Source organism: Cuculus canorus, chromosome 24, assembly GCF_017976375.1.
Source record: "Cuculus canorus isolate bCucCan1 chromosome 24, bCucCan1.pri, whole genome shotgun sequence".
Taxonomy (NCBI): domain Eukaryota; kingdom Metazoa; phylum Chordata; class Aves; order Cuculiformes; family Cuculidae; genus Cuculus; species Cuculus canorus.
In genome coordinates, this window is record NC_071424.1 from 4,601,536 (window position 1) to 4,627,512 (window position 25,977).

Below are 25,977 nucleotides of genomic sequence, written 5' to 3' on the forward strand. Positions count from 1 at the left end.
GGGTGCGCACAACAGCAGCCTCTGCCTCTTTTGACAGACGTAAGGGTACCGTGCCCAGCATATCCTCTTGTTCCCCTTCAGAAACCTGGTGTTTATTTTGTGATTGGCTCCTTCTTCCCACTGTTTCCAGTCCTTTGCTATTGAAATAGGAACTGGGGGGGGTCCCAGAAAGAAAGAGATGTTTTCTCAGAGTAAAACAAGCCATACAGACAGGGATTTTCAGGTTGCTTAAAGTTCCTGCTATTCAGATTGAACTTTGTTTCCATTTTGATCCGTATATCTGGCATCCAGATGACTGGTTTGGTTTTAAATATGCGGTGTTCTCTCATTATTCTTCCTGTTTCGTGCCAGGTCTCCATTGATCACTTAGATGGTTTAGTGGCAGAGAGGAATGGTTGGACTCAATGATCTAAGAGGTCTTTTCCAAACTAGTGATTCTATATATGATTCATAATGAAGGAGCAATGTGGCTGGCCAGATACAGAACTATGACTTCTGATTCTGCTTATTAGATGGGGACACATCGTTCTCATCTTTCCCTTTTCCACACAGTGCAGAGACTTTCTCTTCTCCCCATTCACAGCACCAGCCCTGACCAAAGCTGGAGCACACAGGCATCACAGTAGCTTCGGTTTATTTTCTGGTGTTATTGAGTTTAACAGGAAGAAATGCAAAGGCTGAGTTCTTGAGTAAAAGTATAAGTTGAGTAAAAGTATGTCTAAGGACAGGTACGGCAGTCGGCAGGTATTTCTGCAACTCAGACTGGGTCACGTCATTAGGGAGCTTTGCTGGGGTTGTGTCACAATTCATCTTGGAAGCTTCCATGTTGGTTTTCCCCTCTGAGCAGATCAGGGTAGTTAGGTCTGCCCTGCTTTAACCTTTGCAAACTTCAGGTTTGTTTCTCCTCTGTCTCTTGTAGCTGAAGGAGATGCCAGAGTTACAAAGGGAGCTTCAGACCATGAAAATTGCCCTTGCAGAAGCCAACATGGACAAGGCTCGCCTCCTGCAGGAGATTAGGAAATACAATCCCCTCTTCCAGCTTTGACAGTCAAGGCTCAGGCTGTGGCTGCTCCAGAGAAGTGGAGACCACCACCAGCAGTAAGGCGGTTACTTGGATTATATTGCTGCTAGATGGGTCAGTTCCTGGAGAACGAGCATCTCCGCGAATGGAAACCAACCGTGACTGCAAAATGAACTTGAAAGAGGGAGAAAGGAAGGAACGAGGAGGAGTTATGTTTGCAGCCACTTCCCTCTGTCCTGGCAGTCCCTGAACCAGGGCAGTGGTCAGCGGACACAGAAAAGGTCAGGAATTTGGTGGGATACGTGACATCTCTTTATCCGTGGGTGGCAGTGACAGCGTGCTTTCAGACCTTGCGTGCCACGATGACATCTTGAGATGGTCCATGTTGGGGTTTCTGCTGCTCTCAACCTTTCTCACTGTGTTCTTGCCCAACCATGCACACCAAAACACAGAAAAAGGGGTGCAGTTACTTCACCACATCAAGAGTGACAGAGAATAGGTATGTCAGGAAACATTGATGGCAGCTCTGCTGTGAAAACGTGTTTCCACATGGAAAACTGAAAGGTAGGAGGTTGGTGGGTGTGGGAGATGCGGAAGGGATTTCCCTCTGCCGAGCTGTTGTGGTTTACCTGTAGCCAGGAACAAAGAACCACGTGGCCGCTTGCTCACTCCTTCCCCTACCTCTGGTGGGATGGGGAGGAGAACTGGAAACAAAGAAGGTGTAAAACTCGTGGGTTGGGATAAGAAGAGTTCAACAGGGAAGATGAAATACCACAGCAACGTTAATGATAAAGAATACACAAACTGGGGGATACGCAATGCAAATCGCTCACCGCCTGGAAGCTCCCATTACAGAAATCCCTGGCTAAGCCATCCCACCACGCTGCCACCCTCCCCTGACATCCTGAACATGCCACACTGGTACCCAGTATCCCTTTGGCCACCTTGTGTCAGCTGTCCTGGCTGTGTCCTTTCCCAGCTTCTCACAAAACTCTATTGCATCCAAACCCAGAGCAGGAGCGACGAGGCTCACTATTCTATCAAGAACAGGGTCAAGATAGTAAAGAAATTCCTTCAAACTTCTTTTTTTCAACAGTAGTTTGACGTGTCAAGACAGAGTTGGTAGTGGATTAGCTTTAGTCTGGTTCATTCTCACTTAATCCCATGAGGTTTGGCTTTATTGATGCAGCAATACAAAGGAATTAATTTATTTCTTTACAAAGCACTATTTAAGCTTTCTTTAAGTTTACTGTCAAAGAGCAGGAAGCTCGTTAGGGTACAGAATGAGAAGACCTCTGACTTTTCTTTGGGACACACGCTGTCCTTGTACGCCGGAGTTTCCCCAGTGGAGAGAGGGCGAGCGGAGCTGGCTGCACAAGGGAATTCTGCATTCCTGCATGGCCGTGGATTTTGATTAGTGCTGAGCTCCTGCCTGGTCTGAAATGTCCTCTCTCAGGTTGGTTGGTGTGTAGGGCAGGATTAGGGTGCTGAGCACGACCCTTGGGTGGAGTTAACAGCGTTAACTGCCCACTGTGGGGCAGAGAGGAGGCACAGGCTGAGCATGGTTTGTGTCCTCGCCTTTCTCTGTGGTCAGTGGCTGACTTAATTTATATTTAAACAGACTGTATCAGTGCGACGGGAAGAAGCAAACCCCAGTAAAATAGGAAGTAAACACTAATTTCAAAAAGGAGATGTCATTTATGAACTAGAAGAGTAAAATCCAGTCCCAAGAACAGGCTGAGAACGCAGCTCCTTTGCTCCACCAGTCCTGGCCATGCGTGGTGGGGAGCTGTGAAGGGAGAAGCTGTTCCAGAGACCCTCCTCTGTGCTTGGGCATGGGAGGGTGCAACTTTCAACCCCTCTGTGTTACGTTCCCTCCTCTGTTACTCACAGCATCTTTGCTGGGTATGGAGTGTGTTGGATTTTATCCTATTTCAGACTTTGGTTTGGATTTTCCCAGCTGCACTTTGTGTTCATGGGGATGTTCCTGATGCGCAGGCTCCTTAGTGCATGTGGAACAGGTGGGGATTGCTGCACCCCGAGTGCTCGGAAAAGGGGCAGATTATCTGCGATCCTCCTTTATTAAGCAGATGGAAAGGTGTTTGTAAGGGCACCCTTGTGTTTTCAGCTCAACTCTCTCCCCAAATATTTAACGTAGTGGATTTTTCTGTTGTTTTTTTCTTCAATGTAAGCATTACTACACTGGAATTAGTTCAGCCGAGGCAATACAAGATTGTAATCCCACTCACTACGCGAGGAACAGCCTCTCAGTGACAAGCCACGATGAGCTGAGGCCTGGAAAACACACAAAGCAAGCCAATAACTTGGGAGTTATGTTTGTTTTTCCTCTTATACCCCTGTCCCTCTGCCCAGCTCTGGAGCTGTCGGATGCCTCTGCTTTACCGGTGCTCCTGAGAGTGCTTTAGTTCTTTGGTAGCTCCAGGGGAAACAGGACCATGTTTCCAGTGCTGGGCTGGATGCGGAGGCACCGCTGTCTGTGGTTTGCGGAGAACCGAGAGTGAATTCCTTGTGGTTGGTAGCTTTCACTGTGAAACAAGAGGGTTTGTAAGAGACAGACGGTGATTAAAACAACTGTCGCAGTGAAGAACATCATCTTAGTTCTGCGTTTGGCTCCATTAGAGCGAAGGTAGCTTTGAATAAGATCTGTCCCCATCGGAAGGCTTGGGCGGGCTGTGCCGCTGAAGTCCAGCATTTCTGCCACCATCTGATGAACCAGTGCCTACAACCAGATAAAACAGGGGCGGCGAGAGCCCATCCTTCCTCCTGGAAGCCCTGGGAGCAGGCAGCCACAGATGAATTTGAAGGAGGCGTAGCTGCACGGGAGTGGAGCTGCAGAAATCTCTGCTGTGGCACACAGTGTGCTCCAGCTCACCCCCTGGGTGATGTTTGGATGCTGTGACTTCTGCCTTCCCTCTTCCACGGGAGAGAATCACTCCTCCTCGTTCCTGTTGGACACCTGTGAGCTGTCCCTGCTCGAGGCAGCCTTCGATAGGACAGATTTGAGGTGCTGCCTGCAATGGAAAGTGTCCTAGAGAGCAGCTTGTCACGCCTGTTCCCTAGAGGAAAATGCACTTTAACTTTTCAATCATCAGTGGGCATTTCCTTCACCGATACTGCCTCGTGCGTGGAGTAACTCAGAGGTAAAAGCAGGGGTTGTAAACGGCAAGTTCTCTTTTGTAGTAAATAACTCTTGCTGTGAGCAGTCCTTATGGCAAGAAGGGAGGTGACAAAGCCTCTGCACATCCAGACTCGCTATGAATCCCCACCAACAGCTCACTGTAAGTACCATCACCTGCTGCACAAAGCCTACACGAGCAGAAGTTGTTCAGCCAAAACCTTTGTGCTTCTGTGGTCGCTCCCTCTTCCTGTGCGAAGCAAGAAATACAGGAATGCTTGCCTGCCTTGGTGGAATGCGATGATGTTAGTTCTTTATCTTCACGTATTGCTTGAAAACGGGAGGTTTGTTTCTTCTTTCTCACTTTTTCATGACTCTTTGTTTGAGGTGTCCAGCCTCAGCTCGGGCAGGGAGCAGGGTGTCCAGGGTTTCCCTGGCTGTGGTGCCTCTCGCCGTGTCTCACAGCTCCTTGCTGCTCCCTCGCACACCCCCAGACCAGCCAGAGCTTGAGCCAGGCTGTTTACAGCAAATTCCTTGCTCCAGCAGCTCCCGTCACCCGCGTTTTGGTTAAGAATTAATGCACTTCCATTGCTTTAAGTACTAGTAAAAAGCACTGTTAAAACAAAATCCACTCCCTTTGTACAGGGCATCTGTAGGGGAGGACAAAAACTCCGCTCTCTCCGCTGATGCCGGTTAGCAAAGTTTACTGTTTGGAGCCTTTCATTTGAGGACTTTTTCTGTTACGATGAGAGCCACCTTAATCCTCCGTGTGACCGCGCTGTGGTTGCCGAAGGAAGAGCACATGGCCTCAGCCTCTTGTTACCCATCGTTAGCAGCAGCGTGCTCAGGGGGGACGACTGTACGGGTGGGTAACACGCAGCTCTGAACCCCAACTGGAGTTTTAGGCAGTATTGGAACTTTGTTGCAGTGTATTTCCACTCATGCATTTATTGGTTCTATGAACCATAATAAGAAATTAAACTTGTTAACCTCCTTACAGGCTCACGTGGGTTTTTTCTCCCTCTTTCCCTTGCCTTCACCTTTGGAATTGTCCTGTTTTCTAGAAGTAAAACTGGGTTTGGGAAGAGCAGCTGAGCGATGGCTTCAGGCTCATTGCTTTTCAGCACGTTCCCTTGCTTATGTCAATGGAACAATGCGTGCCAGAGGCAAGGCGAAATTTCGGGAACATGTCTGGGGCGGCTGAGACACATCACCCTGCTGCGCTGCCCCTGCTTTGAATCACCCCATCACACAATTGGCGCTTCCCAGCAACATCAAGATGACAGTAACGAGTTTAATGTATAAAAGAGAGACTTCTGTACACAGACACCGCTCCATCGCTGCCAGCAGGAACTGCGGCCTGGTGGGTAAACGCACTGAAGACTGTGAGCGTTCCTACCCCTGTGCTGTTGCAGCAGAGGAGCCCAAGGCTCCAGGGCAGGGATTTGGCTCCTGCTGACTGCTTGGATGCCAGGAATCCCTCCTGCAATCCCTTAAGTCTACGCACGACGCTCCCAACGGAGCTGCAGTCCCACAGCTCTGCTGTAACTGCTGTGAGGTTCACAGCTTGCGTTAACTTCTCTTCCCTGGCTGCCGCTGCGACGCCTCAGTGGAAGATGATCTTCTTGTACTTGGAATTTGGGATCTGTCCTCTTGACTTGAGCCTCCTGACCGCCTCTCGCATGTGTTTGGGCTGCAGCGGCGGCAGCTCCCCCCACTTCTCGCACACGTCCAGTGCTGAACGACAGAAAGCAGAGAGCTCACATGAGCGGGACGGCCCAGCTCAGCCCCTACCCACCCTCCCAGCTTTAAGGGTAATGTTTTTGTGTAGGGTTTACAGCTCACGTGTTGTTAACACACACAAATGAAACCACTTTGCATGCTTCGCTGAAAGAAAAGTCTCTCCCTGGGCCGTTGATACTGGACCAGCGTAAACTGCTGCTTAAACCACTCTGGCTATGCTGGAATCTGCTGCTTTGAGGCACGCACAGACTTAAGATCCTAAACCTGCTCCAAGGCCACTGCGGCGGTGGGCAGTGAGTTCTGGGGCTGTGGAATAGGGGGCAGGTTCTTTTTTATCATTTACAGTAAGCATCATTCACACCTCCTGCCAAAGACGTGAAGCACTTAATGACGCAAAGCAATTAATGACAGCAGTGAAGCTGCTTATCCAAATCACGCCAGGTAACGCAGCGGGGAAACTGCATCACCCCAGGAATGGCAAACCTGGCACATCCAGGCCACATTTTGCCTGTAGAAGCTGGCAGCAAAATTGGAATAATCGCCTCCTCCAGCCCAAGCAGAGCAGGGACACAGCTGGGTCGGCCTCCCACGCCCTGTCCCTAAGAGATCCCAGCTCATCCCATAAAGGAAGAATCTTATGGGTGAAGAGGCTTAAGTAATCTTTCCTCTGGTCTGAGTTTGCCCACGGCAGGATTAACAGCAGATCCTTGCTGCCTGCTCACAGGTTGATTTAGAGCAAGAATTTCCACATTATCCTCCTTGGAGAGGATAAAACAAGAGGGCAGCGGTCACTGGGCTCTGCTGACTTGTGGGCAGCAACACGGATAGGATCAGGGGGACGAGGTGACACTGCGCTTCACCCCTCTGAGCGCTTCCCGTAGCGTTCTCTGCCGCTGGAAGGTCAGAGCGCCCTCCAGACAGCGGGGAAGCAAGACTGGAAACCGCAAGGTATCCAGTCTTGTTTCACATCCTGCTCTGCTGTGAGCAATGACCCCCCTATTCTTAACTTTCTACTCAACAATATCATCTGCTGCTCACCTTCCTCCACCACCTCCCCAACGAAGACCTTGGAGATGCCGGACATGGCGATCACCACGTTCTGAGACACAGAGGTGCCAGTGATGGACTGGATCAGCTGGGTGAGAGAGAAAGTCAGCCGAGTGAGCTGCACACAGCAACCGTGACACATTGCAACTCATTTACCAGTTCAAGCCTGTCAAATACCAACCCTGTGCTGTTCTACCCGCTTCAGCAGCCGTGACCAAGCTTTCACATTCGTTCATGCAGCTTTGGGCGTGCTGGCTGGCAGCGTTTTAGCTTGTCCTCATTCAGTGGCAGCCCCTGCACCTGCAATTCCTTTTCCTGTTGCCCCACAGCTCCCAGCCCACTGCCAGTTCAGATGAGCTCATATTTCATAGACTCATCGAATGGTTTGGGTTGAAAAGGATCTCAAAGCTCATTCAGTTCCGCCCCCCCCTGCCATGGGCAGGGACACCTCCCACTGGGTCAGGTCGCTACCTCAACCCCATCAGCCCCGTGAGGGCACTGAGCTGATCAGGGAAAAGGATCTCGGCCACAGGGGGTGAGGTGCAGCTGGAGGAGGGCGTACACAGAGCCACCTCGTGCTGTGCAGGGCTCGGTGAGGAGCAGCCGCTTGCTCAGCTCTGGTTGTGTTGGTGTTATTAAAGCCGTACCCGTTTAATGGCAGCTTTGGGGAATGCGGACCGGCGATACATCTCGTATCGGTTAAGCTGTTCTTCAGAGAAGGAAGAAACCAGTATTCTGGAGGGGAGAGAAGTGATGGATTACAGGAAAAAATGAACACAGGTTTGCAGTGGCCTGGAGAGCTGCAGCCATCCCAGGAGGCCCTTCCACCACCCCAACACTGAGTGGGAAGGGGAAGGCAGTGCTGCAGCAGGGCACAAAATCACTTAAGGTTGAAAAAGACCTCTCGGCTCATGCAGTCCAACTGCTAGCCCAACCCCACCGTGCCTGCTAAACCACATCCCCAAGTGCCACACAGTTTTTAACCCCTCTAGGGATGAACAATCCACCGCTGGGCAGCCTCTGACAGGGCTTCACCGCTCTGTCAGTGAAAAAATTGTTCCTGATATCCAATCTATACCTCCCCTGGTGCAACTTGAGGCCATTTCCTCTTGTCCTATCGCTCGTTACATGGGAGAAGGTTTGTAACAGTTGAGGCTGCTCAAGTGGGATCTGCGATGGAGCCGAAGCCAGTGTTAGCCATTGGCTCACAAACCCATTGGACGTGGGCTCCCAAAGCAGTAGTATCCCCCAGCACTCACTGCATCTTCTGGATCTCGTCCTCATCCACTTTCTGCTTCTTCTCCTTCCTCTCCTTCAGCTCCAGCTTCACCCTCTTGGCCGCAGACTGCAGACTGGGGTCCTCCCCATCCACCACCTCCCCCTCTGCGATCCTCAGCTGGGCGAGAGTACAGCGCTTGGTTCCTCACTCCCTGCAGCCTCCCCACAGTCCCCTGGGCTCCACAGACACTGTGAGCCTCCCTCCCCTGCTCCCCCAAGACTCCCTGCAGCCCCCCATGCCTCAGTCCCCATTCCACACAGCCCCCTGCTCCCCACAGTCTCCCCAGCACCCCTAGAGCCTGCTGCTCCCCTCCCTGCCCGCACCCCCTCAGCCACAATTCCTGCAGCCCCCCTGGACCCTGCTCCCCCCTCCTGCTCCCCAAAGCTCACCGGAACCCCTTTCTCCCCCCAGCCCCGCTCCCCCCCAGCCCTATTCCCCGCAGCCCCCTTGACCCAGCTCCCCTCCTGCTCCCCAGAGACCCCCCCCGTTCCCTGCAGCCTCCTGTTCGCGCTCCCTCCGATGCCCCCAGCCTCCGTTTTTTGCGCTCGCCCCCATCCCCCCCATTTCCTGCTCCCCTCAGCACCTCTCCCTGCTATTCCCCTCTTCTCTGGCATTCCGACAATTTCCCTCTTCCTCCCATTCCCCCCTTCCGCCCCAATTCTCTGCTCACTCCCTGCTCCCCCCTTTCCCTTCTCCCCATTAGACCCCACTCCCCTCTATTCCCACTTGCCCTCTCCTTCCCCCTTCTCCCCCCATTCCCCCTTCTCCTCCCCATTTCCCCCCATTCCCCCTTGTCCCCCCTACTCCCCTTCACCCCTATTCTCCCATTCCCCTTATTCTCCTTTCTCACCCCCATTCCCTTTTCTCCCCTCATTCCTCTCCATTCCCCTCTCCCCTCATTCCCTCCTATTCCCTTCTCCCCCATTCCCTCGCATTCCCTTCTCCCCCCATTCCCCTCTCTCCCCCATTCCCTCCTATTCCCTTCTCTCCATTCCCCTCTCTCCCATTCCCTCCCATTCCCCTCTCCCCATTCTCCCCTCTTCCCCCATTCCCCTCTCTCCCCCCATTCCCTCCTATTCCCCTCTTCCCCCATTCCCTCCCATTCCCCTCTCTCCCCCCATTCCCCTCTCTCCCCACTTCCCCTCTTTCCCCCCCTTCCTCTCTCCCCCCATTCCCTCCCATTCCCCTCTTTCCCCCATTCCCTCCCATTCCCCTCTCTCCCCCATTCCCTCCCATTCCCCTCCTTCCCCCATTCCCCTCCTTCCCCCATTCCCCTCTCTCCCCTCATTCCCTCCCATTCCCCTCTCTCCCCTCATTCCCTCCCATTCCCCTCTCTCCCCTCATTCCCTCCCATTCCCCTCTCTCCCCTCATTCCCTACCATTCCCCTCTCCTCATTCCCATCTTCCCCCCCCACCTCCCCATCCGCCACCGCCTCGGCTCCGCTCTCGCCGCCCCCTCCGGCCTCTCCCGCCTCCACCGCCCCCTCAGCGGCCGCGGGCTCCTCCTGGGCCGCCGCTGCCGGTTCGTCCTGCGCGGGGGCGGCGGGTGCCGGGGGCTGCTCAGGGCCGGCCCCGCGCTCCTCACGGGCCGCCTCGCCCGGCGCCGCCATCGCTGAGGGACGTCACGGGGCGGGGCCGGGGGGCGGGACCGGAGGGGTGGGCGGGGACAGGGGGGATAGGGCCGATTGGGGACAGGCGGGGCCAACGGAGACGGAGCCAATCGGGGATGGGCGGAGCCAGCGGTGGTGGGCGGAGCCATAGGTGATGAGGGCGAACGGGAAGGGGCGGGGCCAGAAGGAGTGGGCGGGACCAGCAAAAAGGGTTAAAAAGGGAGTGGGCGGGCCCCCAAAGGGGCGGAGTCAAATCGAAGGGGCGTGGTCAATGTGAATGGGCGGAGTGACAGAAATGGGCGCGGCCAAATGGAACGTGGTTGGAACAGTGGGATGGGGGTGGCCAATGGGACGGGGCGTGGCCAGTGGGAAGGGGAAACTGGGAAGGGGTGGGTCCAAAGGAGGGGGAATGGGACCTGGGGAAGTGGCGGGATCTCAGAGGACCTTGTGGGACTTGGAGGATCTGGGAGGGATCGGGGACAGTGAGGTGAACTCAAAGGACTGGAGGAACTGGGGGGAACTCAAGGGATTGGGTGAACTGGGATGAACTCAGGAGATCAGAGGATTGGGATACTGGGGTGAACTCAAGGAACTGAGAGGAAGTGGGGGAACTGGGGTGAGCCGGAGAACTGCAGAGGAACTGAGGGGTCTGGGAGAATTCAGGGGACTGAGGGGACCTGGAGGCACTGGTGAGGACTGGGGCAACTGGGATAACTGAGGGGAACTGGGGGAACAGGGGTAATTGAGAGGGGAACTCAGGACACTTGAGGAACTGAGGGGAACTGGAGGACTGGGGTGAACTCAAGGGACTGCAGGAACTGGGGGGGAACTGGGGGAGTTCAGGGGGGACTGGGGCAATTTGCGGGGACTGGGAGAACTAGTAGGAACTGAGGGCGCTGGGGTGAACTCAAGGGACTTGGGGAGACTGGGGAACAGTGGGGACTGGGGGGAAAAACTGGGACAAACTGGGAAGTAGGAGGGTTGGAGCGAGTGGGGTGAACTGGGATAACTGGGGGGAATCGAGGGGAACTAAAGGGGACTGGGGGGAGCTTGGGGGAACTGAAGAACTGAGGGAGCTGGAACAGGTATGATCACACAAGGGATTCAGGCTGCCTTATCCATTGTATTGGAAATCTGGAAGATAGAATTTGAGCAAAAAACACTCCTTTCCCCCTGCAGCACCTGGTGGAATCCCATCTCTTGTGTTATTCGCGCGTTCAACGAACAAAATCAACCCAAACCAGCCCAAAGTGAAGTGAATCAAAGCTTCATTGGGAAAATAAAGCGGCGATGGGCGGGGCCTGATCAGGTCACGCCCCCGAGACCAGAGAGCACCTCCCATTGGCTTAGATGCCCTTTGACTCCGCCCCCACACGCAGGAAAACATTGGCTCCGCCCCCACTGACCCCGCCTCATCAACCATCCAATTGGCCCCGCCCCTCTCAGGCTCCGCCCCGGAAGCGCCTCTCAGGGGGTGGTGCGGGGCGGTCTCGGCGGGCGGCGGCGATGGGGAAGGAGCAGGAGCTGCTGGAGGCCGCCCGCACCGGGAATTTGCCTGCTGTGGAGAAGCTGCTGTCGGGAAAACGGCTCAGCTCCGGGTTTGGGGGCTCAGGAGGAGGAGGGGGAAGCGGCTTCGCTGGGGGAAGTGGCGGAGGAAGCGGCGGGAGCGGCGGTGTGGGGCACCCGCTGTCCAGTTTGCTCAGGTGAGGGGGGTTGTGGGAGAGGGGGGATGAGGAGGAGTGGGGTGAGTTGTGGGATGTAAGAGGGAAGATGAGGAGGAGTAGAACGGGCTGAGGGTCTGAGGAGGAGGGTTATGGGGTGTGGGAAGGGAGCTGAATTTCTGGGGTGTAGAGGGGGGATAAGGGGCTAAGGAAGGGGGTTGTTGGGTGTGGAGAGGGGATGAGGAGGAGTAGAGGGGCTGAGAGGTTGGGTAGGGGGGGTTATGGGGCATGGGAGAGGGGCTGGGGCTGAGACGGAGAGTTATGGGGTGAGAGATGTGGGCTGAGTGCTGGGAAGGGTGTTGTGGGGCGTGGGAGGGGGGCTGAGGGGCTGGGGAGGGGTTATGGGGTATGGAAGGGGGGATGATGAGGAGTAGGAGGGGTTGTGGGGCTGAGGAGGGGGTGTGGGAGGGGCAGTGAGGGTCTGGGGAGAGGGTTATTGTGTTGTGGGAGGGAGGGTGAGGTGTAGTAGAGGGGCTATAGGGTGTGGGAAGGGGCCTGAGTGGCTGGAGTGGGATGTATGGGATTGTGGGAGTGAGGCTCGGAGTTTGGAGGGGGGTTTGGGCTGAGGGGAGAATTTGGAGGTGTGGGGAGGGCTGTGTAAGACTGGTTGGGGTCTGCGTGGGGCTGTGGTGGGGTGTGGGGTAGGGGAGGCATGTGTGGGGAGGGTGTTGTAGGACTGGGGCAGGGGCTATGTGCATGGAGGGGTGATAGCATGAGGGGATCTATAGGGCAGGGGTTGCGTGTGCAGGGTAAGGGGAGTATGTATAGGGTAGGAGGACTTGTACGAGGCTGTGGGGAGCATGTATAGGGTGAGAGGAGGTTCTATGGGGTGGGTAGGAGGTATATATGGGGCAGAGAGGCGTGTGTATAGGGTGGGAGGACTGAGGGACTGCAGGGTTGTGGGGTCAGAGGTCAGGAAGGTCATGAGAGCGCAGTTGGAGCTCAGGAGGTGTGGTCTGTGGGGGTTTGGAGTTGCAGGCTGTGGGGATGGTGTACTCTAGGGTTGTAGGGCTGGAGGCAGGTTGCGTGTATGAGGAGGTTAAGGGTTTTGAGGGGAATGTATGGGGCTGAGGGACTGTGGGAAGGCAGGAAGCATGGATGGTGTGTGGGGCTGGAAGGCGTGAGCTGGGGGCTGTGGGACAAAGGGTTGGGGGCAGAAGGGGCTGTAGGGCAGAGAGGCAGCTGGAGGGCTCAGGATGTGCTCCTAGGGTGAGAGGGCTGTGGGATTGAGGGGCGTTGGGATCCCTGAGGTTTGGTGGTGTGGGCTGGAGCCCTGGGGGACGTGGCTCTTGGCATGGAGGGGCTGTGGACGGTGTCCCTGGGGGTCTAGGACAGCATGGGCCAAAGGATGAGAACATCAGATGAGAATTGGGGATCCAAGGGCTGGGATGAGTTGTTACAGCAGGCTGGTATGGATATGGGGCGTGTAGGGTGCATGAGGATGGGTTGGAGGAACCCTGAGGGGCTGGAACTGCTTCTTGTGGGACCAGGCCTTTGAGGAGGCCGTGCCGGAAGGGCTGGAGGTGTGGAGCAGGTTGTGAGAGGAGATGATGCTGTCTGGAGTGGGTTCTTCTAGAGCTGGGTGCTGCCCAGCGGGGTGGGCTGTGCCCTGCTGTGGGGTTGTGGGTGCTGCTGGTTGCTGTTGGTAGCTGCTGACTGGTGTGACTGGGAGGTGTGCAGAGGAAGGCTCTGGGTCAGGGTGCTGGGCTCCCATGGCAAGGAAAGCTGCAGGATGACTGTGCTGGGCCAGATGTGCAGCTGGCTGTCTGGCTAGGCATCCTGTCGCTGTTCTCGCTTCGTGCGTGCTTGCCCTTCCTCAGTGATCCGTAATGCTCCTCTGCTGTCTTCTCTGACTGGTGTGGCCGGTGGGCTTCACAGCTGTGGCTGCTTTGGAGCTCTGAGACCTTTGTCAGGTTTTCCTCCTCCCCTTTTTTCTGGCATCCCCTAAAGAAACCACTCGCTGGTGTGATTTTTGAGTCGCATGTTTTTGCTGTTTCACCTTCACTGCTGGAAAGGCTGCTGCTCCTGTTCCCAGAGCAACTGGTTTCTAGCAGGGCAGGGGGAGGAGGTGGGAGTCCAGTGCTGAGTGACACTGTCACTGTGCAACCTGGCTTTTGAGAGGGAGGTGCCTTGCCCATTTCTGGCCAAATTTGGTCCATTTTTCCTTCCAGAACTGGAAGGAAATCAGGAATCTGTTGCACACTGAGCTGAGTGGCAGAGATGTGCAGACATGGGGAGCTTGTGCTTTCCCAGTGCTTACATTTGCTTCTCTGAAATGTAAATTTGCTCTGAGGTCTAACTTTATTCATCTCTTTTAATGTATTAAACACCCTGAGCTCTTGTTTTGAGTGGGAAATTTCTCTGGCCACTTCAGGCTTGTCCATGTTCGAAGCTGGATGTACTTGCAGGGTGTTTAGATAAAGTGGAGAGGGTCAGTGAGTTAAATACACACTGTGAGTGCTATCAGCCTCTTGTTCTAACAGCTCCGCTGCACTTTCTAGCAGCGTGTGGTGATGATGGCAACCTTTTTTTCCTGGGTAAGAGCTCCTTGAGATACCTGCTGGGCTGTGGAGTTGGATATCTGATCAGTTAGAGTTGAGAGGAGGCCACAGAGATGATCCGAGTGCTGGAACACCTCCCCTATGAGGACAGACAGAGAGTTGGGGTTCTTCAGCCTGGAGAAGACAAGTCTCTGGGTGACCTTAGAGCAGCTTCCAGTGCTGAAAAGGGCTCCAAGAAGGGTGAGGAAGGGCTCTGGATGAGGGAGTGCAGAGACAGGATTGCCTTCTACCTGTGTGTCAGTGGTCTCTGTTGTGGTCTGTGCTCACTCTGCAAGGTGTGAAATGAGTTCCTGCCCTGGTGCCAAACCTGATTACCGGCTGCTTCTCTCCTCTCTGGAGGTGCATAGTTCCTCTGGAGCACCTTTGCCTGCGGTTTCCCTGCTTCCCGGGGGCAGGGAGGGTGTCACAGCAGGAATAGTGTTTAATTATAGTGAAGTTTGCCTTTCTGTAGTCTTTCTAAAATGACTTCAAGAGTTTGGAAACAGGGAATATGTGATTTTGTCTGCCTAACACTTGATGGAAAGTTGGAGATTGGCAAATTAAAGGGACCTGATGGTGTGGGAGAAGGGTGGAAATAGAGATGACAGAAAAGAGTCTGCAGTGTCCACCCCTACCTTTTCCAGTGCTGCATCCAAAGGTGTGCAACAGGTCAAGAACTTGGGAATAACTTTGAAGTCGAAGTGTTTTCTCTTAAATCTTACTCTCATATCTTGATTTTCTTTTTTTTTTCCCCTAATGATGATTAGATGCATTTTCTAAATTAAACTCAGTAAATATGGACTGGATGTGTGCCTGGAGAAAGTCACAGGACTAATTAAGAGGAAACATTAATGGCAGCAGTAAGTTGATGGGGAAGGTGGAGGTGCCTCAGCTGGTTAAGGCTCTATGGTGCAGGAAAACTACTTGAAAGATAGATGTTTTCAGTGCTGGTGGGGGAATAAATCACAAAATAGGCATCTGGAGCAGGTTTTTTGTTTTTTATGATTTATAAAACTGTATCTGAGAGAATTTAGTTTACAAAGCTTTGTCTTTGAGGTTCAGAAGCGTTTAGAAAAGGGGTAAAGTGACTTTTAGCCTTGCTCAGAAGTGGGTGCTGCTGCAAGCTCCTTGCAAACGGGCCCTTGTGCCCTCTGTAAGAGACATATAGCATTTCTTACTTGGGACCTGTGAAAAGCATCTCTTGAGCCCATGCGAGTGCTTTGCAAGAACACTGTTGGCCTGCATGATGAAAAGGTGGCTAGGGTTGCTGGGGTCTTCCCTTCTCCAGGCAGAATAACTCTAACTCTCCCAGCCTCGTACGGGACCTCCTCATATGGGAGGTTCTCTAGCCCTCAGATCATCTTCTTGGCCTCTTCTCACTGAGGGTTTCTTGCCCCTCTGTTTTGGTGGAGGAACCTGTTGATGGTCAGTTCTGAACCTTTCATGTTTTCCCTTTCTCAGACGACTTTGCAGCCTCTCTCTGTTTGTCCAATCATTCCGATTCCTGGTCCTGCTGAAGCTGCTCATGTATTTAAAGAAACCTCCTGATACGGAGCTGCTAAGCTGCCCTCTGCCCTCTGAAGCTCATTCAAGAACAGAGTCGTAAACGCTTGGCTGGGCTGGCAGAGCTCCCTGCTTCCTTCCTTTGTCTGATGTCGGGTCCCTTTGATGTCAGCACGGTATTTAGTTCCTATTTCTTTTGAGTCCCAGTGTTTGGAGTACCTGTTCTCTAAAGAGCATCTGCAGTGCTGCTCCAGGCTTTCTCTATACAGTTCCACAGCGTTTCAGATCTCAGATACTGGTTTGAATTGGGTACTGAACAGGTATTTCCTGGAAATGAGGGTGCTTGTGGACATGGTGTAGGAAGCTGTCTCCCCACTGCTACACCTGAGAAGTGTTTGCATTGATCTGGGCAGCGCTCTAAGCTTGGAAATAATGGGTTTGTGCCCTTTTTTTAACAAAAAGAGCAAATGCTGGTTCATAAAGTCACCGAGGATGCTCTCACAGAGGATGCTCTCATCAGTCAGTATTGTGGAACCTGTTGTTTTATCACATAAACTTAGCTGCCCACTATGTTTATTGTGGTTTAAATGTGAACTTTGTCAAGGGCTGAGGCTTTCATACTTCCTGCTTGGATCACGGAGTGAGACGTGCGCGAACTCTAAACGCAGTCACCGGTTCCTGCAGGTAAGCAGGAAACGAGGTGAGATAAATGAGGTTAAGCCAGCCGAGAAGGAAATGTAGAGGTAGAATTAAAGATATTGCTTCTCACTAGGGAGTGGATGTGGAATGCTGAAAATATTGGACAGGAAAATAAACTCCAGTGGAAAGCTGATGGGTGTCAGGGAATTGAAATGGCAGGCTGAGGAAATGAGAAGGATATAGGAGCATGAAGAGCAGTGGTGAGGGAGGTGGGTTTCTGACTCTTGCTGAAGCAGATGGTGGGGCTCACAAAGAGGTGGTGCCTTGCCAGTGTTTTGGGGGAAGCTTGGCTCCATGTGCTGTCCATGCGGTCTGTGGGATCAATTCACGTGGAATATGCCTGTTGAGATCTCCTCAGGAAATCCCCTGAAATCCAGGTCCACAAGTCTTCTCTCCCTGATTGTACCCTGGCTGCTCTATGTTCAGACTATCTCTCATAGAACAAGGGCAAAAGCATTCCTGTAGGTACCTAGAGATACAGGAAAGCTGGGGAGGGGCTTTTAGTCAGGGAGTGCAAGGACAGAACAAGAGGGAATGGTTTTCACCTAGAAGAGGGGAGACCGAGATGGGATCTCAGGAAGAAGTGTTTTCCTGTGAGGGTGGAGAGGCCCTGGCCCAGGTTGCCCAGAGCAGTGGTGGCTGCCCCATCCCTGAAGGTGTTCAAGGCCAGGTTGGATGGGGTTTGGAGCCCCTGATCCAGTGGGAGGTGTCCCTACCCATGGCAGGGGGTGGAACTGGATGGACTTTGAGGTCCTTTCCAACCCAAACCATTCTGTAATAATATCAGTTTAATGTAAACACTGACTAATGCTTATGAACAAAGGCTTAGAAATCACAAATATTCTGTGCATCCCTCAGGTTTTGGAGGGCATTTCTGCAGAATTTGGTTATCATTTTTTTGCTGCTTTGCTCTGAAGTTAAAGGCAGGAAGCAACAACACAATCTGTGGCCTGAAATATCAAGCTGCATTCAGAAGGTTTTGCCAGTAGCAGCAAGGGATGGATTGTGCTAAAGCCAAATCTGCAGAAAAAGCTTTTCATTTTCATCTATTGATGTGAAAAGACTGGATCTTTGTTGCCGTGAGGGGAAACTGAGGCTGCTGTTGAGCCCAGATTGTATATGGAATCCTCTGGATGTGTAGGAAGGAGAAACTTCTGCTGGGAATTGGGACTTTTTTTGTATACATGTGTTGTGGGAAAGGGTTTGGCTATTGCTTCACAGGAGCCACGGCAAGTGTTGTAGGGAATCTGCAGCAGTTATTGCTGGTGAGGGGTTGGTTTGGTTTCGGAAATGACATGGTCTGATGGACGAGCACTCAAAGCAGCTTCCAATGTGGTTTGGAGTTGGAAATGTTATTTCTGTATAAATAATAAAAAAAAGTGGGGGGTTCATATTTGTTCTTTTGCAGCTGGATGGTTAAAAGAAATTACATTAGAGCTGCGTGTTCTCTAAGTGGCCGGAGAATCTGGCTCCATCCTTTCTGCCTGCTGTGTTCCCATTGGGAAGGGAGGTCCCGCACTGGTGGTGCAGCTGCGGGGGTGAGAAAGTGGAATTGTCCCATCTGTAGTGAGGATAAGGCTGTTGGATTGTGTCCGTCTGCTCACAAGGATGGTGTTACCGCACTGCGTGTGGCCAGGTCTCGTGAGCTGGCTGAGATAGTGTCCAGGAACAGCAGCTCAGCACCAAGGTCTGAGCTCCAGGAGTGGGTAAAGGTACAAACAATTTTCCTGTTTTTTCCCTTTTCCTCAGAAAAAGTAATTGCTCCTGGTGCACTCACATTAAACAGGGCTTTGTTAGAAATCCTTACTGTGTCTTTCCCTCCTCTGGGCACTGTGATTAATAATCTCTCTCAATTTTAAGCTCTCCGATCTCACACCCTGTGTGCAAACAGCAATGCAGGGCAGATCACTCTTTAATTAGATCCGTGCTTGCTGAGGGTGTTAGTGCCACAGACTGTAGGTGTGCACTGGCTCCTTTTGGTGAATTGTTTTTGAAGCACTTTTTAAATCATTCAGGAAGGCTGCAATTATTGGCAGTGACTCGGAAGTATTTTGGATCTGTGTGATCATCTAATCCAGCTTTGGAAGTTTTTATTTGCTAGCTTTGGTCAGTGTGACTCTGAGAAGGCTGTATCTGGGGAGGAGTGGATTCACAGCTGTGAACTCTCTGCGGGACCTCGGAGAAGCCACGCTGGCCATGCCCTGCTTTGCTCACCAAAGCCTTGGATGCTCCCTGTTTTCCTCTGCAGAGGAGGACTTGCATTTTACGTAGGACTTGCTTGGTGTGCACATGGAAATTGCTGGTTAGGTGGCTTCCCTGTCAGTGAAACTCCCTCCAGAGGGTTTTGTCCTGCTTCCTTTGAGACGCGCCGTGTGCAGCTGGAGGTTTCTGTGCTGTGGAATGACGTGCTGCTGCCTGGTTCGGTGGGTAGAGAGGATGGTTGGAAGCAGAAGGGAGGCACAGTGGTGCTGCAGAGGTGCGCAAGAGCAGGATTGAATGGGCAAGGAGTTGGGAGCAGACGCGAATCAATGGAAGTGGTGCAGCCTTCGAGCAAAATCCTCTGAGCGCGGCACACCAGATTGGAATCTCTCTGTTAATGCTGAGTAAAAGTGTCTTAAAAAGAGTGTGTAGGCAGTGACTCAAAGCCCCTGTTGCTGATTAACCTAATGTTGGCTCTATAAGATATGTGGGTGTCCAGGCTGGAGTGGATTCTTCTGGCTGTTGACTTCCCATCAGTCTCTATCCATGTGCCAAATCCTCTGCTGTCCTGAGACTTGTTCTCTCGAGTGTGCCAATGTGTATTTGTCACATGGAGAGTGAGGACACAGGAGCTTAATTTTTGCCTGTCATTTAGAGGTTCTCAGCAGAGCGTTTTGAAGTACCAGACAGGTTTCGGAAACATCCGTATGCTCACACAGGTCACCTCAAATGCTCCATGAGGGATTTGCTGTGGGCTAAGATTGATGTGAGGGGTGTGCGGCAGGTCGGGATGCTGGTTGAGGAGCGTTAAGTGGGTCAGATGGTGTTGAGGATGCTGAGGATGGCAGAACCAAGCCTGTTATCACATGCCAGGATTTAAACAGTTGCAGCATCTCCATGGATTGGTGGGGCAGGAGCAGAGCCGAGGAGGCACCGCAATCCAGCCGCTAGGTTATCCTGCTTCCCTGAAGCATCGTTATATGGCTCTTAGCATTCACAGGGCTCACATAAGATTTGTGCTTTGTCCCATCGTGAGAGGAAGAGTGAAATGTGTCCCTGATGTACAGTTTGCTTGTTTTCTGTGCCCTGAACTGGCTCCAGAGCTGGCTAGAGTATTCCAAACAGCGGTGAGAAGCCTGAGGGCTGAGAAGGTGTTTTGTGATCAAGATGCCCTCAGGAGTGGTTTGAGCTGGGCACTGATGGCTTGGTTCAAATGCCAAGGGCAGCCTGAAATTTGCCCCTTGGAGACTTTAGGGCTCGTTTTACTGATGCTGGAATCAGCAACTGTATTCAGCACGTTTCTGTGAGGGATTTCTGTGTTTACCATGATGGCAAAGTGGACACTGGTGAGACTTCAGTACGCTGAATGGATGTTTGTGAGATTCTGTGGTGGCTCTTTGATCTGTATGTCCAAACTTCTTATCCTACCATTGAGCTGTGGGTAGAAATTTCAGGACCAAAACCACAGCTATGCCCGTAAACAAATACGGCATATTTGAGCTGTGAGATCCAGACACTTCCGTAGCCTCGCTCCCCTCTACTTTTGTCTATGGTCCCGAAACCAAAGAAATGTCATTGTGGATTTGAGTACATCCAGCGTGCTCTGTGTTCCGAAGGCAGGAACCGTGCAGAGTTCAGCTGGACGCTGAATGTTTAACAAATGGCTTTTGGCACTTAATAATGAAATGTGAAGATTACAACTAAGCTTGTCCAGCAGTGCAAGTCCCCCTATCCCTGATGTCTGAGGAGTCGTGTGGCTGTGCCAAATCCCTCCAGCTGGTGAATCTAATGGAAAACTTGTTTCCTGAGGCTGCACAGTTCCTAGATCTGATGGGAGGGATGTGGCAGAAACCTGCAGGTGATGGTTCAGAGGAGCAGGATCTCCCCTTCCCTTCTGTTTTCTTTAGAGAGCCGTTGTCGTGCTGTCACTCTCTGCGTGTGATGTTTTGCATCTGGATATGGGCTGCCTAAAGAGCATGTATTTATGGAAGTGGAGCTGCTCTGCTTGGTGACGTAGGTCTTGCACTGCTCTGGCTGATAGAGGCGCATTGGCAGAGAACTGAACTTTCTGAAGATGAATGTATGGAACTGCTTGATACATTAGGAGCTGCTGAGCCAAGAAACAGTGTTCATCCAGTGGGTTTTTTTTTAATGTAATGCATTGTAATGCCTTCAGGAAAGCTGGGGAGGGGCTCTTGATGAGGGAATGCAGTGATAGGATGAGGGGGAATGATTTTAACCTGAAAGAGGGGAGATTGAGATGAGATCTTAGGTAAAAATGTTTTCCTGTGAGGGTGAGGAGGCCCTGGTCCAGGTTGCCCAGTGGTGGCTGCCCAATCCCTGGAGGGGTCCAAGGCCGGATTGGATGGGGCTTGGAGCCCCTGATCCAGTGGGAGGTGTCCATGCCCATGTCAAGGGTTGGAACTGGATGGGCTTTGAGGTCCCTTCCAACCCAAACCATTCCATGATTCTCTGATTGCTTTACTGAGATTGGAAGAGAGAAAGCTGCATATAAAGACTAAGTGAGAATTGTGATAAACAACAGAGGTGATCCACACAGGTTGCACCTACGTTGATCCCAGACCAAAAGGGAAAGCTCCTTCCCACTTGCTGTTGGACAAAGATAAGACAAGTTCCTGGAGACTGAGCTCCATCCCTCATAGCACCTGGCAGGCAGTAGATAAAGTGTGTTAATTCCTCTATTCCCGTGTGAGCCCTTTGCCTTTCATGAGGGGTTTAGAAGGAGTTGAATTCTGCCTGCAGGCGCAGCTCTTTGCAGAGACTCCATGATGGAGATGTGTCTGCTGCACAGAGAGTGCTTTGATGCCTGGTGGGTGCTCAGCCTTCTGGTGGGTGCCCTGCTGAGCTTTCTCCGCACGTTCATGTGTTCCCAGTCACTGCCATCTGCTCCTCTGCCCTTTTCCGCTCCACAGATGCATCTCAGTTGCGCTCTGGCTGGGGGCATCGTTTCAAGGTGAAGTGTCCTCTCAAAATGAAGAAGGCACTTGTGGGTAAGGGTGATGGATGTTTCCTCTTGTCATTGACTCTGGGTACGAGGTCCTGTCCAATGCCGAGCTGGCACTGTCCCTGTCCCAGAGAGCCACTCTGAAGTACAGCTTAGTCATGGAAATGAGATAAATCCTATTTCACAGAAACTGGTAAAAATAAAACTGTTGAGGATTGATTTGTTTCTATAGCAACAGACTAGAGAAGCTGGTACAGCTGCAGAAGGGAGAAAAACAGGCATGGAAGTGTTGGTACCACCAGGGACTGTCGCTGTCAGCGAAGGGAAGATCTTTGATAGACCGATGAAGGGATCAGGCGCTTAATTAGAGGTGGAGGGCAGGAAGATGTGAGCTACCCTCGGGGAGACATTGGTGCCAGTGTGTGTGAGCGTGCCCTTTTTTCTGAGCAAAACCTGGAGAGCCCATTATGTCCTCAGCTATTTATATCCTGTTTCCCAAAGGACTGCTTTTGGAACTTGCCTGCCACCTTCTCACGGATGGGGAAGTGCCCTGCTTAAAGAAAGGCAGCACTTCAATGCCCTTTGGGACCTGAGTGTTCATGTCAAGCGCATGCTTTTAAAGCTGAATTTACAAGGACTTTGTGTCCTATGGTGCGTCACCACAGCTTGCTGGAGAAACGTCCAAGGTTTACCAGGGAATCTCCTTGTGGCATGAACTGGGAGATGGCCTTGGAGAAGTCTGGATGGATTTCTGAGCTCAATTTTCTTTAATTCCAGCATGATATGGAGCTGGATGTTCCATAACAATGTGTACCAGGGCAGTTTTCCAGTTTGTATCCTGGAAGAAAATCCTGTAAAGCCCTCAGACTGCTGGTTAAGGTGCTTGGGTTTAAAACTATTTTTATCTATGTATGTAGATTGTGGAGGGTTTGGCTTTCCTTTTGCCAATACCAAGCACTGTAGCAATGGAGGGCCTACAGTGGTGTGAAGGGCACTGTGTTTCCCCATGGTTAGTACAGGCGAACTGCTGAAAGGTTTGGGTTGCCCAGTGCAGGATGTCTGTGGAATTATGGAAGAAGTTGCTTTTTAAAACAGATGCGAGGCTTGGATTGAGCTCTCCAAGAGAGTCTGTGTTGTTTAGCTTAAGGAAAGCGGGAGCTCTTGGTCGTGTTTAATCCCAGATTACATTAGCACTCTTCCCTTGTTATTTAAACACGTGGTTTCTTTTCAAGGGAAGTTACATTTAAAAACAAACCTCAAGCTCTTTCCAGCTTAAAGGAAGTGTCTGTAGTGCTGTGTGCTAAGGATGCAAGAACCCAGCCCTGTAAAAGTGAGTGCCGTAAATATTAGGTAAATACATTATTTCATTAGATTTGTATCTAATCCCATTGCATGCTGGGTTTCAGACTTTCAGGGCAAGCAAGGCTGAAGATGTCACAGACAGTGTTCAAATCTAGTATTTAAGTGGACTGGAAATGAGGTGGAATGACTTTTGCCTCATCCTAATTAAGTCACTATGAGAAATCCTTTTGAGTTTGGCATCATGAAGGAAATTGCCTGGTTTTAAAGTGTAATCTGATTAAAGAAGCCTAGTGTCTGGGAAGGTCTGACGCCTGCCCGTGCAGTGGCACAGATGGGCTTCCCAGACCCTTCCTTACTGCTCTTGATTTCACACATCAGCACAGTTTCTTTAGGAAGCAGGATCAGGATTACGGTAAAGCATTGAACTGCAGAGACATCAAATTTTGCATTCTGGTTTTGGTTCTGTTAGAAGGTTTGTGGTGTCCGTTAGATGGCTGAAATACAGGACTTTGTCCCAGGGACTTGCGTGTTTTGGTAGTATTTCTTTCAAGTGTTTTTTCAAGCTAGGATTTCTTGCTGCCTGGTGTTAGGTCTGATGAAGTGTTGGCTGTCGTGTAAGAGATGTTTAAGTGACCGTGATTCATCCTGTGATCCCTGTGGAGAGAACAGGTACTCTCGTTAGGCTTTAACGATTTCATAGAGTTATGGAATGGTTTGGGTTGGAAGGGACCTCCAGGTCCATCCAGTTCCACCCCCTGCCATAGGCAGGGACACCTCCCACTGAATCAGGGGCTCCAAACCCCATCCAACCTGGCCTTGAACACTGCCAGAGATGGGGCAGCCACCACTGCTCTGGGCAACGTGGGCCAGTGCCTTGCTGGATTTCCCATCCGTGACGGGAAGAGCTGGTGCTTGTTGGTTGACATCGCCTGGGCAGTTGCAAAGGTCAAGGAAGTGAACATCCGCTCTTGAAGTGCCATGACAAATACAAGAAATCTGAATATCAAAGTAAACTTCTGAATGTCTAATGTTGCATTTACATTGTGTGTGCACAAATGCATAATAAGCTGGGTTTTTTTCTTGTGCACTGACCATAACTGCTTCACAATAACTTAGTTTTCGGTCTATGACATTATCTGAGTTTGAGGTGGGGATGCTGGTTTTCTCCACAACTCACATGCTTGACTTATCCTTTTTATTCTGAATTCCTCAGGAAAGTGCGTACAATTTAATGGTCCTCACCATTGCTCCAAGGCAGCAGCGCAGCTGAGGAAAGAAGTTTGTGCTCTTCATCCCAGAAGCTGGCGCTGTTGGTGGTGGGGAAGCTTTTGAAGCCAGTTGAAATGCCGCAGGATTCTGGGAGTTAGAGGGGTATGAGCTGTTACAGCTGAGATATAATTATTTGCTGGGATGGAGTTGCATTGGCCTTGAAATCGTTTGAAGTAACGGAGAGTTTTATCCCTGCAGAAGTTTATAATTTAGTAGCCTGACTTGCACAGATACATTCATTACAAATGTTAGGCTGGGAAAGGCTCTACTGCTAAGAGATGCTCCTGGCTGGGAGAACTGTATTTAACGGAGAAAAAGCCCGGAATTGGTTTTTTATCCTTTCAAATAAGTGGGCAGAAATAATTTAAGGGTTTGGAAACATGTTATCTTAGGCTGTGTATGCTCCCCAAAGAGAATGTGTTTTTTCCTGGTGAGGAGAGAGCCTGTTGGAGGCTGGCTTGTCATCTTAGGCAAAATCAGAGCTGGCAGGTGGATACAAACGCAGCTGGAAGCTTAAGGTATATTGTGAAATGTGTGGGAAGGAGCTCTTTCTGTTGCCTGGTCCATTATTTATTCAGTTTACCACTGTTGGGGTTGCCTGCAGACGTCCCTGCTGGCACTCTGAGGAGCAGTTCCTGCCATTCTGGCCTTCCTTGCAGCTCTTCACAAGCAGTTAGCAGGGAAAGGACCTGAGTGTTCAATGTGTACCCTTCAGCCGGCTGACACACACTTCTGTTTTTCAGCTCTAACCTTATCTCTGTTCCAGCGATAGCGTAGACGAGTAATGACAGCTCTATAGGAGCTATCTTGAGGTTCGGAAATAATTTACTGCCTTGGCCATTCATTCTCATCCTGTTTTTTAAATCATGGAATAGTTTGCATTGGAAGGGACCTCCAAGCCCATCCAGTTCCAGTTCCCTGCTATGGGCAGGGAGACCTCCCACTGGATCAGGTTGCTCAAAATCCCATCCAACCTGGCCCTGAACACCTCCAGGGATGGGGCAGCCACCACTGCTCTGGGCCACCTGGGCCAGGGCCTCCCCACCCTCACAGGAAAACATTTCTTAGAATCATAGAATAGTTTGGGTTGGAAGGGACCTTCAAGATCATCCAGTTCCAACCCCCCTGCCATGGGCAGGGACACCTCCCACTGGATCAGGCTGCCCAAGGCCCATCCAACCTGGCCTTGAACACCTCCAGGGATGGGGCAGCCACAGCTTCCCTGGGCAACCTGTGCCAGTGTCTCACCGCTCTCATGGTGAAGAAATTCTTCCTAATGTCCAGTCTAACTCTGCCCGTCTCCAGTTTATACGTGTTCCCTGTTATCCTATCCCCACAAGCCATTATGAATAGTACCTTTCCAGCTTTTCTGTAGGCCCCCTTCAGGTCCTGGAAGGTCATTGTAAGATCTCCTCTGAGCCTTCTCTTCTCCAGGCTGAACGACCCCAACTCTCTTAGCCTGTCCTCGTAGGGAAGGTGTTCCAGCCCTCTGATCATCTTTGTAGTCCTTCTCCGGACCCGTTCTAACAGCTCCATCTCCTTATGTTGAGAATTCCAGAACTGGACACAGTATTCCAGATGGCGTCTCACGAGAGAGGAATAGAGGGACAGAATCACTTCCCTTGACCTGCTGGCCACGCTGCTTTTGATGCAGCACAGGACACGGTTAGTTTCTGGGCTGCGAACACACATTGTCAGCTTACGTCAAGCTTCTCCTCCCCCAGCACCCCAAGTCCTTCTCCTCAGGGCTGCTCTCAATCACATCATCTCCCATCACATACTGAAAATGGGGATTGCCCCAACCCAGGTGTAAGACTTTACACTTGGCCTCGTTGAACCTCATGATGGTCTCACAGCCCCACTTCTCCAGTCTGTCCAGATCCCTCTGGATGACATCCCCTCCTTCCGGTGTGGCAACTACACCACTCAGGTTGGTGTCATCT

General features: G+C 51.6%; 3 protein-coding genes across 11 annotated transcripts in view; 2 read left to right on the plus strand and 1 right to left on the minus strand.

Moving 5' to 3' along the window:
- BLTP3A (bridge-like lipid transfer protein family member 3A) overlaps positions 1-1,740 on the plus strand; it is a 36,651-nt gene extending 34,911 nt beyond the window's left edge. Inside the window, exon 21 of the mRNA XM_054087566.1 lies at positions 920-1,740. Within this exon, the coding sequence (XP_053943541.1) occupies positions 920-1,045 (126 nt within the window). The 3' untranslated portion in view covers positions 1,046-1,740. The remainder of the gene's footprint in view (positions 1-919) is intronic.
- Positions 1,741-1,877: 137 nt separating this feature from the next.
- Positions 1,878-9,851, minus strand: TAF11 (TATA-box binding protein associated factor 11). The gene is made up of 5 exons (XM_054087567.1): positions 9,642-9,851; positions 8,207-8,343; positions 7,595-7,682; positions 6,939-7,035; positions 1,878-5,894 (listed from the first exon to the last, which is right to left on the minus strand). Exons 1-5 carry the CDS (start codon positions 9,834-9,836, stop codon positions 5,764-5,766), a joined length of 648 nt encoding a protein of 215 aa, XP_053943542.1. The 5' UTR covers positions 9,837-9,851; the 3' UTR covers positions 1,878-5,763.
- A 1,473-nt stretch (positions 9,852-11,324) lies between these two features.
- The window catches only part of ANKS1A (ankyrin repeat and sterile alpha motif domain containing 1A), a 137,174-nt gene continuing 122,521 nt past the window's right edge, over positions 11,325-25,977 (plus strand). For all 9 annotated transcript variants that reach the window (XR_008453471.1, XM_054087498.1, XM_054087499.1 and 6 more), the window contains exon 1: positions 11,325-11,539. Coding sequence is in view for 8 of the 9 variants with exons in the window: in XM_054087498.1 (XP_053943473.1) it covers positions 11,343-11,539 (197 nt within the window). In the remaining variant the exon portion in view is untranslated. The remainder of the gene's footprint in view (positions 11,540-25,977) is intronic.

Bases quoted from the DNA above. Each gene is read 5' to 3' on its own strand.
- TAF11 (XM_054087567.1), bottom strand. From the start codon at position 9,836: ATGGCGGCGCCGGGCGAGGCGGCCCGTGAGGAGCGCGGGGCCGGCCCT. The intron at 7,683-8,206 runs GTGAGTGCTGGG...TCTCCCCTCCAG, and splicing joins GACGAGATCCAGAAGATGCA to AATACTGGTTTCTTCCTTCT. The intron at 5,895-6,938 runs GTGAGCAGCAGA...TCTGTCGTTCAG, and splicing joins TGGGGAGGTGGTGGAGGAAG to CACTGGACGTGTGCGAGAAG.